The sequence below is a fragment of the Solanum verrucosum genome, unplaced genomic scaffold (assembly GCF_900185275.1).
Source record: "Solanum verrucosum unplaced genomic scaffold, falcon-dt-bn FXZP01000261.1, whole genome shotgun sequence".
NCBI classification, from domain to species: Eukaryota; Viridiplantae; Streptophyta; class Magnoliopsida; order Solanales; family Solanaceae; genus Solanum; species Solanum verrucosum.
In genome coordinates, this window is record NW_026019969.1 from 16,344,397 (window position 1) to 16,358,187 (window position 13,791).

A 13,791-nucleotide genomic window follows, 5' to 3' on the forward strand; every position below is an offset into this window, starting at 1 on the left:
GAGAGAAATCCTTAGAGTTTATGATTATAGGGAGAGTAATATGCAGCAAGTAAAACTGAATTGTATTCTAACTTTGTGTTTTTGGTGTAATCAGATCTACTCTAATGACATTGTCTCTATCATTGATGTTTTAGACTCATTATAGGGATAGGACAGTGCCTTTAGAGTTCATTTTGTGAATATGGTTTTCAGTACAACCAATGTACTGATTTACAGAAATAGAAACAGTTAGCAATCTCAAAAAATTATAATTTCAATAATATTGTTACACCAACAAAAAACTACTATGGGTATATAGTGGAGATGCCGGGCACTATGAAATAATCAATGGTTAGTTGGGTCTTTAAAAGATAGAAGAGAAGACTTACAGCATGGGATATTGCTCCTTTAGGACTCATGTGGACCATATGGAGAGAGAAGTAGGAGAGCTTCCAAGGGCGTAGTGGAAGATTTTGTACACTTGATGAATAGCCTCTTTTCTCTTATTTACAGTTGGTGCACCCTCTAGGTTCCAATTTGTAAAAATATTGAGTGTTGTTCGTAGAAAATCATGTCTTCTTGTGAGTTTTCTATTTTGATGTACTCCTTGTATACATGCACATTTTTGCAATAAAATTTATTACTTTATAAAAAACACTTACATACTCTATATTTTTGGGTTAGGAAGAACCAAGTAGAAGGAGTAGAATATCTGGTAGAATATGTACACATCTAATTGGTAAGTCCTATAATTTCTGCAAAACAATTGTGTAATAGTAGCTGCTTGGTACTTGGCAATGGACTAAAATTTCACATATCTTTGAAAAAGAGTAAATGATTGAAATGATGTAACTGTAGATTTTCAATCTTTGACAAGAAAGTAAATAAATGCTGGGAATCTCCCGTGCAATGCACGGGCAAAATGCTAGTACATCTTGGTAATTATGGCGGACTGACTCTGTTACACTTTCATGAAGGTCAGTTGGAACTTCGACACGCTTGGAGACTTTGTGATCATGAGAAGTAATGGACAACCCGTTTACAATTTTTGTGTCACAGTTGATGATGCTACTATGGCTATCTCCCATGTCATAAGGTAATAGATTAATCTAATTATAATACTGTATGACCCCCCAAAAAATACTGTATGATGGAACTGATGCACTAGAGGCCAAGGACATTGTAAATTCCCACTGAGAAATTGAGGTGACAGTGAAGAGGGTAATATAGTTATATGATCTATTAGTTATTTAAATGAAACATCAGTCATGATGTAAATACGTGTTTAAAATATAGTTCTCAATGTTGTGGCGTTTACTAGATGTTGATTATCAAAGTTTATTCCACTTGAAAATGGATTCAGATTGGTGGTAGTGAGGCCCTGAAATGTCAAGGAATGACTATTATAGATTTTCTTTTGATATAGAAACATGTGCAAGAACAATTTTGTTTCCTTTTCAGTTGTCTCTATCTTACACGGACTCATCCATTTGTCTTGATATACCATTGTCAAATGGGTATGACACGGTTACCTTGAAAATGTTCTAAAAACTTGCTAAAAATCGAGCGTAATTTGTACCTGAGGGATGAGACTATGACTCCATGTAACATAGGTTATATCATTTTGTTTTCTGCACATGGATACTGCCACCTTTTATATATGTAGCATGTATTTTTGAATTGATTATCTGGTACTCAAGTACTGATGAAATGTTGATGCTTCAGAGCGGAGGAACATTTGCCGAATACTCTAAGGCAAGCATTAATATACAAGGTACTGCTTTCCCAATAACCCCCCCCCCCCCCCCCCCAAAAAAAAAAAAAAAAAAGGGAAAAAAGCTTAAGGGGAAAATAGAGTAGAGAAAACGGAAAAAGAAGAAAAGAATCATGAGGTAGTTTTGTATATGATTTCTCTCTTAGAAGCTCATGGAGAAAAATCTTTGTTACCTTGCTGCAGGCACTAGGTTTTCCAATGCCTCACTTTGCGCATGTTTCTTTAATTCTTGCCCCTGATAGAAGCAAGCTCTCTAAACGGCATGGTGCAACTTCAGTTGGTCAGGTAAATGACAGACACATGATTGCATGCTTTCCTTGTGAAACAGTTTTAGGGGTTTACTTGTCAGGTAGACATGTGTTATTCCTTTGCTTTGATGTTATCTACCCTTTCCTTTTGAGCTGGTGAAGTGAGAAATCTTAGTGTTTTCCTTTTGTTGACAGTTCAGGGACATGGGCTATTTGCCTCAGGCAATGGTGAACTATCTAGCTCTCTTGGGATGGGGTGATGGTACAGAAAATGAGTTTTTCTCCCTTGAGCAGCTTGGTACTTGATTGCCTCTATGCTGATGTTCACATGTCTAATGCTAGCTTGCAGTCATTACTATTTATTCGCATTTCAACAGTGATAGCTTCTCATTTCATTTGCAGTTGAAAAGTTCACAATTGAACGTGTAAACAAAAGTGGTGCCATATTTGATTCGACCAAGTTAAGGTATTGTATGTGTATATATATATATATATATCATTTTTTTTTTGATTGGTGAGAGAGTAGCTTCTATTGATATATGCACAGCCAAAAGATAATGCTGGAGGGTTACAACCAGAAACAATAACCATCACAGGTCGTGTAATTCACTAATCAAGTCAATCATGACATCAGAAACATTTACATCTGCCATGCTACAGCAAAAACTAAAGTAAAAAAAATCATCTGCATTTAACTTGTATAACAGAACATTTTGTCTTCAAACATCCTGATGCTTCCTTCATTCCATAAGCTCCACCAAATGGTGGAGATGCAGCAAGAAACCCAAAAACAATTCCAATGTACATATGATTGAAAGCTTTCTCATTTTCCAATTTGCAAAGAATCCCTGGAATACTTTGTCTCCTCCTCGAATCAATACATTGCTATATTTTCTTCTGCTACATGGATAGGCTTGGTTACCAAGACATTATGAAATTTAATTACATTTCTAGATTGTTGTTTAAAATATGGTAATGAACTTCAGGTGGATGAATGGTCAGCATTTGAGATCACTTCCATCTGAAGAGTTGAACCAAATCATTGGTGAAAGGTGGAAGGATGCAGACATCGTTACAGAATCACAAGGAGTTTTTATACAGGTAGAAATTTTCCTCTTTCTTTCATTTCTCAACCACATTGTTACTGAAAGATTTTTCTTAATCATCTTTGTGGAGATTTAACGATGAGATTTTGGAGGATTTTTCTTAATAATCTTTCCCCAATGGCTGTTGCATAGATGCTAGTCATTAAATATCAATTCAAAAAATTGTTGCTCAATGTACTTTGGAGTTATGGTTCTTATACCTGTTAAATTTTCTGTATATATAGGATGCTGTTCTACTCCTCAAAGATGGGATTGACTTGATACCAGATTCAGAGAAAGCACTTTCAAGTTTGCTATCTTATCCTTTATATGAAACTTTGGCAAGGTGATCCATGAAATTATGTTTTAAAACTATACCTATGTGATGCTAAAAGATGAAAAAATTTCTCCTCAAAGAGAATGAATAGTCTAGATAGAAAACATGGAGGTTTCAATTTGGTCTAGTCATTAAGGCGGTAATGAGAATATTTGTTGATTAATGAGCTCAATTTTGTTAGAATAAATAAAGGTAACAAATTATAGCAAAATGGAGAGTTATTCCCATTTACTCCATTACCAAGTGAACACAAACGATGAGTTCCACAAAAAACATTGGTTCTTTGTAAAGGCAACCAATTATCTATGGAAAAGGGTCGTATTTGCCCCTCTACTATAAAAAATAAGCTATATTTACCCTCCGTTATACCTTTTCAACAAATATCCTCCTATAGTCATACTATAGAGCTATATTTCTCACCCGTTAAAACTTCATTTTACAGCTTTAAAAAGCCATGTGTTATGCTCTTATTGAACCAAAAAATCAGCCTCACTTTTTTGCCCGCACCCAAATCACTCTCATTTCTCTCTATCCGGAAGGTGTAGTTGAGCCTGCAAAATCAATTGTTGGTCCAAAGCTCCCTAATCTTTCTTCTCCCCAATTCCTTCATCTCATTCTTATGCAACAAAACCAAGTCTTATTAGTTATAATTTACTTAATAAATACAAGGTATAATTTATTAAATTATTCCTATTTATTAAATGCTTTTTGAGAATTGAGTAGTACTAAAAAGAACTACTTTAATGTTAAGGGTGTGGTTGAAAACAATTATCAACTTTAATCTTGAATTCCTAAAGCGACAATTGTTTTGAGCTAAAATGATAGCTGAAAATGATGAAGTACTTATATTTGTTGTGAGGCGGGTGATATATATGTTGAACTTTGTATTTTTTTGTAAATTAAATAAAAAAGGTTATATTAAAAAGAGAGAAATTAAATCTCATGTAATGTTCAGTTATATAATTACCACTTGGGCATGATTTAAAATAGAATATAGTGGAGTGCTTTACTTTTAATTCTGGATTTTGTCCAAAAAGCATGCTAGTTTTAACATTACTATTTTTTTTTTTTAAAAAGCATGCTATTTTCCCAGAAAGAAAATTAATTTCTGGCAGCAATTTATTCCGTTTTCAATGTTCTATTATAAATCAATTTACACTTTAGAGTGGGGTAAATATAGCCTGGTGTTTTATAGTGAACTCTATAAAAATGGGGCTGAATCTACAAAAGGTATCTAAACAATACTAGTAAGGCACTCCCAGGCACGATTCCCAAAAATATGAACGAGATCCAAAACCAACATCCATTTTCCGGTGGTCCTTCTGATCACCGGGATCCTTTCACCCACACCTTCCCTCCCTTTTCCTTCCTTAACCCTTCCTCTGATCAATGGAGGACTGTATTTACTTTTCCGTAGGTTTTAAATCCTACGATCTCGAGAGAATCAAAAGAACGACAGGCGACTGGTACGAATGGACTGAGAGGAGTAAAAGAAACGTCACTAGAACTTCTTTCAACAAGAAATCAATGATCTGGATCACTCAGGTCATGCAGGAAGCTTCAAAGACGAAAGGAAATGTGGTGAAGAGATGGAGGAGACTAGAACCTCTATCAGAAATATATTGTGCTAGGAATTTCAACAAATATGGAAGATATTTGAGTCTGATAAACATAAGGGGAAGAATGAGGTCTGTTATCATTATCCCGGAGTTGACTTTGAACTCAGGATGGGGAAACATAGCAGACAAAATGGGGAGATTCCTTTCTAGTCATAGAAAGGAGGTGGAAAGTACAAAGCAGAGGTTGGTAGACAACAATTATCCCTTTGCAGAGGCAGTGAGGAGCATTAAATGGTCTAATAAAAAAGGGGACGGAGTTAATGCCCAAGCAACATTAATGAAGGAAGAGGGAATCATTTGCATTAATGAATCTTCAAACACCCACAGTGAAGTTTTGCAGAGAAGTCTAGTTGGAGATTTTGAAGGAAGGAATAATGTACTGCCAAACCTAGCAGAGGTGAGAAGCTGGGCAAACAAGTTTTGGAGACAAAGCCATGGCCTAAACATTTACGAAATGGGAGCTGGAAAATTCTTGTTTGAGTTTGCGATGGAAACCACGGCAGAACAGGTGCTTGCAGGTGAGTGGATTTGGAACAACTCAAGGGTCCGGTTAGAGTGGTGGTCCGCAACTTTAGCGGCCACAGATATGGAGAATAAACCAACAGCGATCTGGACCAAGATTGTAGGCCTTCCTCTACATCTCTGGTCAGAGACTGTTTTCAAGGCCATCGGAGATCTCTGTGGAGGTTGGATCGAAACTGAGGAAGAGACACAACTACGGAATCATCTCAAATGGGCTCGAATCAAAGTAGAAGGCGATGGGTCAAAGATCCCGAAGGAGGTGACCATTATCAATGCGGGAATCTCTTTTTCCATGCAACTGTGGACAGAAATTCCGGCGAGGTTCACCATCGTAGAAGAGGGAAAGGAGAAGCCTGATATCCAGCAGTTATCGAGGACTTACCCAGAGGATAAAAGAGAGGAAAGCTGTGGTGTCAGCAGGAGACCACGTGGGGAGGTGTTAAAAAGGAATTTTGTTGGACCCACTTTGAATTCAAAAAATTTGGGCCAGAAACCCTCAAAAGCAGGCCCAATAGTCCAAAAGCATACAGACATTACAAATCTTCCTGTGAGTTCAAAAAGGCCCATGAACTTTAATGAACCCTCACGTGACAATCACATGGCAGAAAACAAAGGCCTCACAGAAATAAAAGACCTGGCAGCTAAATTTCTGGAAGCCTTCAGGAACTGGGAAACAAACACGGCGAAAGAAACAAGCATGGCGACGCAAGTCGATGGAGGAGAGAGAAATTCATCTTGCATCCAAACAGAACCGGGTATGATTGGTTCACAACAAACTTCTCATGAAAAAGGAGGAGGGGAGACAAAAGATACACAATCAACAGAGCAAGACATGCAACTTCAACATATTCATGATGCAGAACCAGTCAACTTTCAGCTTCCAAATTCCCAAGAAGACTGCGAAACAGAAGCTTCAAATTGGGTGAATTCTCATATCCTAGAGTTGAGCAACACATATGGGGTGGCCTTCGAAGGATTTGAAAGAGAAACCATAGCTTTGTTGATGAAGATTGATGAGAGGAAAATACAACTTGATAAGAAGGGGAAGGGTGAGGCAGTCTCTACTCCAAAGGGCAGAGGTATTGGAAAGAATGAACTGAAAAACTTAAAATCCAGCCTAAATGAAGAGGTGGAAGGAAGCAGAAGTAGAGGGAGGAATCTAAGCCTAACTTTAAATGAAAGTTAACTTGATTACATGGAACGTAAGGGGGCTGAACAATCAGAATAAGAGAACTATGGTGAAGAGTCTAATGAAAAAGTGGAAGGCAGATGTTTATTGTTTACAGGAAACAAAGATTAGCAAGGACTTAGAAGCAATGGCCAAACAACTATGGTCATGTAGGTGGATGAAATGCGGTTACTTGGAAGCTGAAGGCAGTTGTGGGGGGATCTTGCTGCTGTGGGATAGTAGAATCTGGAGTGGGACCCTTGTTGAAAATGGTCAATACTCCATTACATAGGAGTTTGTATCAACTCAAAATTTTTTCACCTAGTACCTCACTGGAGTGTATGCTCCTCATACCAGAGATGAGAAGTTGATATGCTGGGAAGAATTGGCTGCAGTCAGGACTTTATGTGAAGGTCCATGGATTACATGCGGAGATTTCAATACCAATAGAACTATGGGAGAAAGATGAGGATGTAACAGAATCTCTTATGTTATGTCTGACTTCTCAAGGTGGATAGAGGAGATGGAGCTACATGATCCCCATTTAAATGGTGGAAAGTTCTCCTGGTTTAGAGGCATCAATCATCCTAGTGCAGCTAGACTAGACAGATTCTTGTACTCGATGGAATGGGAAGAAAAATTCAAAAACATCAGGCAAAAGTTACTACCTAGAGTGCTATTTGACCACTGTCCTATCTTGTTAGAAAGTGGTAACTGGGAGCAGAAAAGATCAAACTTTAAGTTTGAGAATTGGTGGCTAAAGGTGGAGGGTTTCACCAACTTGATTCAAAGTTGGTGGAATGAATTTCTAGTGGAAGGTTGTCCTGATTACATATTGAATATTAAACTAAGAATGCTAAAGCAGAAACTCAAGGAGTGGAGCAAGTCAAATTTTGGGGAGCTCACTAGTAAGAAAAATAGCTTACTGGAGGAACTCGCAGAAATTGATTTGATACAAGAAACCAGGGAATTGACTGAAGATGAAGTGATAATAAGAGCCACCATAGTAGTGGAGTTGGAAGAGTTGGCAAAAAATGAAGAATCGAAATGGAGACAAAAATCAAGGGTTTTATGGCTGAAACAAGGAGATAATAACACAAGGTTTTTTCAGAGAATGGCAACAGCCCACAGAAGGATCAACACTATTGATAGGTTGATAGACAGAGGAGAGGTTGTAGAAGACCCTGTAGAGATCAGGAACACCGTGATTAATTTCTTCAAAGAACTTTACACTGAATCTGAGGAGTGGAGACCCAACTTTGACCTTATGGAATGTCCAACTATTTCTCAGGAAGAAAAGGATTGGATGCAAAGACCATTTACTGAATCAGAGGTCTTGCAATGCCTACAACTTTGTGATGGAGATAAAGCTCCAGGGCAAGATGGCTACACAATGAGTTTCTTTAAATCTTGTTGGGGAATTGTAAAAGAGGATCTGATGCTGACAATTCACAACTTCCATCAAAATGGAATTTTTGAAAAGTCTTTCAATGCCACCTTCCTAGCACTGATTCCTAAAAAACCTGGAGCAGAAGAATTGAAAGATTTCAGGCCTATTAGCTTGATAGGAGGAGTCTACAAGATCATTTCCAAACTGATTACTGAGAGGTTGAAGACAGTAATGGGGAAACTGGTTGATGTACCCAAATGGCCTTTCTGAAAGGAAGGCAAATCATGGATGCTGCACTAATTGCTAATGAGTTGGTAGACTTCAGAGTTAAGCAAACAATTCCTGGAATTTTATGTAAGTTGGACATAGAGAAGGCCTATGATCACGTCAATTGGGCTTTTCTGCTGAAGATCTTAAAGGACATGGGATTTGGGAGGAAATGACTCAATTGGATAAAGTTCTGCATATCCATTGTTAAATTCTCCCTGATCATAAATGGAAACTCTGAAGGTTTTTTCCAATCACAAAGAGGTTTGAGACAAGGTGACCCTCTCTCACCTTTTCTCTTCTTGTTAGCCATGGAAGGCCTCAATCACATGATCAGAAAAGCAAATGTTAATGGATGGATTAAAGGCTTTAAGGCTCAGAATCAGGGGAATAGGGACAATGAGGTGGGGATTACGCATCTACTATATGCAGATGATACTTTAGTTTTCTGTGAGGCTGAGGTGATACAAATTAGACACATCAGAGCAATCCTTACTATCTTTGAAGGTATATCTGGTCTGCATGTAAATTGGCAAAAAAGTTTTCTCTATCCTGTGAATCAAGTGGATAATATGGAGTTGCTAGCTAGAAATCTTGGCTGCCAAATAGCAACCCTACCTACAAGGTATCTGGGCATGCCTTTAGGAGCACAAAATAAGGAGACAGCTGTGTGGAGTGAAATTTTGGAGAGATGTAACAAGAAGCTTGCTAGGTGGAAGAGTCAATACCTCTCCCTGGGAGGTAGGTTGACTCTAGTTAAATCTGTCCTTGATGCCCTTCCTTCATATATGATGAGCCTATTTCCAATTCCAAAGAACATTGTGAAAAAGATCGATCAACTCAGAAGGTCTTTCCTATGGAATGGAAATAAAGAGCACAAAAGTTACCATCTAGTTAAGTGGGATACTCTTACTCTTAGCAGAAAGCAAGGGGGGCTGGGAATAAAAAAGCTCAATCTTCAGAACAACTGTCTCCTTAAAAAATGGTTGTGGAGATTCTGCATTGAAGATCAGTCACTCTGGAAAAGAGTTATCACAATGAAGTATGGACTACAAAGCCATTGGATTACTGAGGAGGCTCTTGGAACTTTTGGATGCAGTGTGTGGAAGACTATTAGAAGATTATGGCCCCAATTCAAAGGCAACATCTCACTAAAGGTGGGAAATGGTAGGAAAATTGATTTTTGGAATGAACATTGGATTGGGGATGAAAGCCTGCAATCACTCTTCCCAGACCTGTTTATGCTCACCACTCAAAACAAGGCCACAATCTCACAGCTATGGAGTCCTCAGGGTTGGAATCTCATTTTCAGGAGAGCTTTAAATGATTGGGAAATCGAGAGGGTCATTAATCTGTTTCAGATCCTCAATGCCTTCCCAGGCACCTCCACTGAACCTGATAAACCTATTTGGAGATGGCAAAGCAAAGGTGTGTTTACAGTAAAGTCATGTTACTGCAGATACAATATTGGCCAAACACAGATCAGAAACTGGCCATGGAAGTTAATATGGAAAGATAAACATACCATTGAAGATCTCATGTTTTGCCTAGTTAGTGTGCAAAAGGGCCTGCTTAACACATGAAGTGCTTCAAAAGAAAGGCAGACAATTATGCTCAAGATGCTTTATGTGTGATCAAGATGCAGAAGTTAATAGTCACTTATTCCTTCATTGCAAAGTAGCTACAAGCTTGTGGAACATGTTTCTTGGTCTTCTTGGTGTATGCTGGACAATTCCAAAGTCCACTAAGGATTTGCTCTACAGCTGGAAGGAGATAGGAAGAAGGGAGTCAAATGAAGATTGGTGGGAGTTAATCCCAGCCTGCATCTGGTGGTCCCTATGGAAAGAAAGGAACGGAAGATGTTTTGAGGATAAGAGAAACAACATCCAGAAAATTAGAATGAATTGTCTTAGTCTTTTGTACTTTTGGTGTAAACAAGATATGATGGGGGGATATAGAACTTTTTGATGACTTCATAGGTAATTTGTAATCTCCCATAGGGCAGTCTGATATGCTCTGATGAGATTGTAAGTGACCTATGCTCATCATTTATTTGATGATGAGCCTTTTGTGAGTACACAGTTACCTTTATCTCAAAAAAAATGGGGCTGATTTTTTCGTTCAATAAGAGCATGACATGTGACTGTCTAAAGCTGAAAATGAAGTTTTAACGGGTGGGGTAAATATAGCTAGTTTGAACGGGTGAGGGGTAAATATAGCTAGTTTTAACAGGCGAGGGGTAAATATAATTCTGAAGTATAATTGTAGGGGTATATTCATTGAAAATGTAGAACATAGGGCAAATATAGCTTATTTTTAATAGTATAGGGGTAAATATAACCCTTTTCCGAATTATCTATTCCAACTGGAGCATCATTTATGCTGCAGCTGTAATTAAAATGTTCTCTAGCTGAAACAATATAGCTAGCATTGAATATTAACAGGAGGTGGAAAGCTAATTCAGCACTTTGCTCTTGCATATCAGCAACTGTTTATAAGCCAAATAATTTTATTTATGTGGGAAAAATCTTGTATGCAAGCAATGCATAAAAAGCTAAAGAACCTACAATAAATATGCTTTTTCTAGAGAAGTTTATTTTTTTGTCAATAAAAAAAAAACAGTTCTCTAGAGAAGATACACAATCTCCTATACAAACAGGGACCTCATGGGTGCTTGAAAAATTAACGACGAACAATAGGCCATTCCTTATATGTGCATAATCTATCCCCTCAAAACCCTTTTTGTTCTTCTCTCCACAGGACCCACATGAGGGCTAAGGGGTAACATTCCATGCGTTATGCTGCGCCATGAGAATTATGGCATCATTTAATTTAACCCAAGCCAATTCAATACCACTCAAAATCTTGTCGCCACCCGATAGTGCAACAAAAGATGATCCACATCTTCGCCTGGACATTTACACATATAACACCAGTTGATATACACCATTTCTCTTTTTTTTTTCAAATTTTTGTCATTGTCCTTGCTGCCCATTAAAAATAACACGTTTCTGGGTACTTTGGGTACCCAAACAGTTTTAGTGTAGAAAGTCCAACTCGTCCTTCAATATAAGCCTGCGATAGTGTGACTTTACTGAGAACACTCCCTCTCTCTTCACTCTTTACCTCTATGGGTCCTTGCTAGCATGTGTTGTGTTCTATTAGAGTATATCAATCAAACTTGAATTCAACAATCTTCTAGTCTTGTAAATTATTTCCTATGTCCCAGGAGGTTAGCCTTGAATGACATCTCTGCTTATTTGCCCCAGCGTTTCATTTCCATAATGTACAACATAAGAGATAACAAGTTTCCTTGTTACAGATCCCTCAAGCTACCGAAAAATCTGCATGTGTTCGACTTACTAGGATCCAGTACTTGACCATGAGATGTAGAACTTGATCCACTTCCTCAACTTATTCCAAATCCTATATTCTTTATGATAAAATGCAGCAACTTTTAATTCACATGGTTGTAACTTCCTGAGGGCCAATTTGCATAAGACCCCTCTCCCTTTTTTTCTTGTTGGTTCGGCAACTTTATTTGCCACCAAAACCATGTCTAGAATCTCTCCTCCTTTCATGAACTCTTTCTGGGAGACGATGTCTTGTCTAACACCTTTGTAATTTATAAGGTCTTAGTCATTGATATTCACTAATTCCGCTGGAGGCAAAAGCACTAGGTGGTATCTTCCCTCTACCTATGCTGATGGGAGGTAGAAGGTACCCCGTGAAATTAGTCGAGGTGCGTCCAGCTGGCCCGGATACCACAATTATAAAAAAGAAGTACTTAATATTCAATTACTCGTTGCCTAATCAGCGAAATCACAATAAAATATGTGTCAAAGGCTTGTCTCAAACTTCCTAATTTCTTGAAATGCAACTGTACTCCATCACCGCCCCTTGATCTGCTCCAGCATTGTTGAAAGAAAGTCAACATGAAATTGTCCAAACTAGGGGCCTTGTCTACTACAAGTCTCCAGGGAAAAGAGATGCATGCCAAATAATTTCCAGACCCCTAGAAAGAGAAAGGGATGCACAAGAGAGAAGAGTGGGTGTAGAGAAATGGTGGTTTTGGAAACTATTTGTTACATCATAAGCTAAAATCTTGAAGGATTATGTTAAGCACAGATTCTAACTTCCTCGAAGGATCATTAAGCTAAACAGTGTAAGAAGTGCAAGCAGTCGGGAAAATATGCGTTGTGTAATATCTCCAAACAGTGTTAGGAGTGGAAGCTTTGATGTATTACCAATTAGAAACACCCTGAAATGATGCTAAAAGAAGAAAAGCTTATAGTATGTGACACACTATTTATGGTATGCCATTTGCAGCACGGAAGGAAAACTGATCTTAGAAGATGGAGTCTCTGAAGTTGCTAAGAGCTTGTTAGCGGCCTATGACAGTGGCGAGCTCTGTGGTGCACTTGCAGAAGGCCAACCTGGATGGAAAAACTGGGTGAAGAAGTTCGGTAAATTGCTGAAGCGCAAGGTTCGATCTGAGTATTTTCTTTTTCTCTTAAGTTTCTTTTTCAGTATTTAATGAGGTTGCTTTATGTACCAGGGAAAATCTCTCTTCATGCCCCTTCGGGTGTTGCTAACAGGAAAGCTTCATGGACCTGATATTGGGGCCACCACAGTGTTGCTCTATAAAGCTGGAACATCTGGCTCTGTAGCACCCCAAGCTGGGTTTGTTACATTTGATGAAAGATTTAAGATATTGAGAGAAATTCAATGGGAGTCGTTCAGCTCAAATGTGCCTTTGTCTGCTGGTGCTATAACGCATTGAGATTGTGGCGATATTCTGTTTTGATTATCCATTATATGACTTCTATCTCCCACCATTCCCAGTAGAAACAAAGAGAAGCTGCGAGCACAAGGGGGATTTTCTTGTGTTTGCATCTCCTCGTCTGGAATCAAAGAGGGCTACCGTCTCTAGTGGGATTCCTTTTCTGTATCTTCCCCCTCCCCCTCCCCCTCCACGGGGTAAGACTGTGCTGATTGTGACACTACGTTTATTTTTCACCGAACAATGGTAGAATAGTTAACAGGGCATTGCAGCTCCAAACTGGGTTTCATTGCATAAGCAATGGCCATGTATTGCATTTATTGTTCTACATGTATAGGCTTCCAGTGATTGACTAACAAAGATATATTTTTGAAGTCACAATTCATTGGAAATTTCATAATCATTCGGACAAGTTACAACTTGAAAAAGTGTTTGCTTTTAATATAATATAAATAATTAGAAAATATAGAAGATATATTAAATTGAATGGTTTTAATTTGAGGTATTATAATAATAATTTAACATTCAAATTATGAGGTGTTTTTAGTTGTGGTAATTTTACAATCAAAGTAGGAGGTATTTTTAGTTGGGACATTATAACAATTTAATATTTAAGTTA

The 13,791-nt window shown here is 38.1% G+C and overlaps 1 protein-coding gene across 1 annotated transcript in view; it reads left to right on the forward strand.

The window, feature by feature from the left end:
• The window catches only part of LOC125815141 (glutamate--tRNA ligase, chloroplastic/mitochondrial), a 28,472-nt gene extending 15,036 nt beyond the window's left edge, over positions 1-13,436 (forward strand). The window contains exons 5-13 of the mRNA XM_049494544.1: positions 957-1,075; positions 1,705-1,753; positions 1,937-2,038; positions 2,197-2,299; positions 2,404-2,467; positions 2,988-3,102; positions 3,332-3,432; positions 12,719-12,875; positions 12,948-13,436. Coding sequence (XP_049350501.1) covers positions 957-1,075; positions 1,705-1,753; positions 1,937-2,038; positions 2,197-2,299; positions 2,404-2,467; positions 2,988-3,102; positions 3,332-3,432; positions 12,719-12,875; positions 12,948-13,172 — 1,035 coding nt within the window. The 3' untranslated portion in view covers positions 13,173-13,436. The remainder of the gene's footprint in view (positions 1-956; positions 1,076-1,704; positions 1,754-1,936; positions 2,039-2,196; positions 2,300-2,403; positions 2,468-2,987; positions 3,103-3,331; positions 3,433-12,718; positions 12,876-12,947) is intronic.
• The last annotated feature ends 355 nt before the right edge of the window (positions 13,437-13,791 follow it).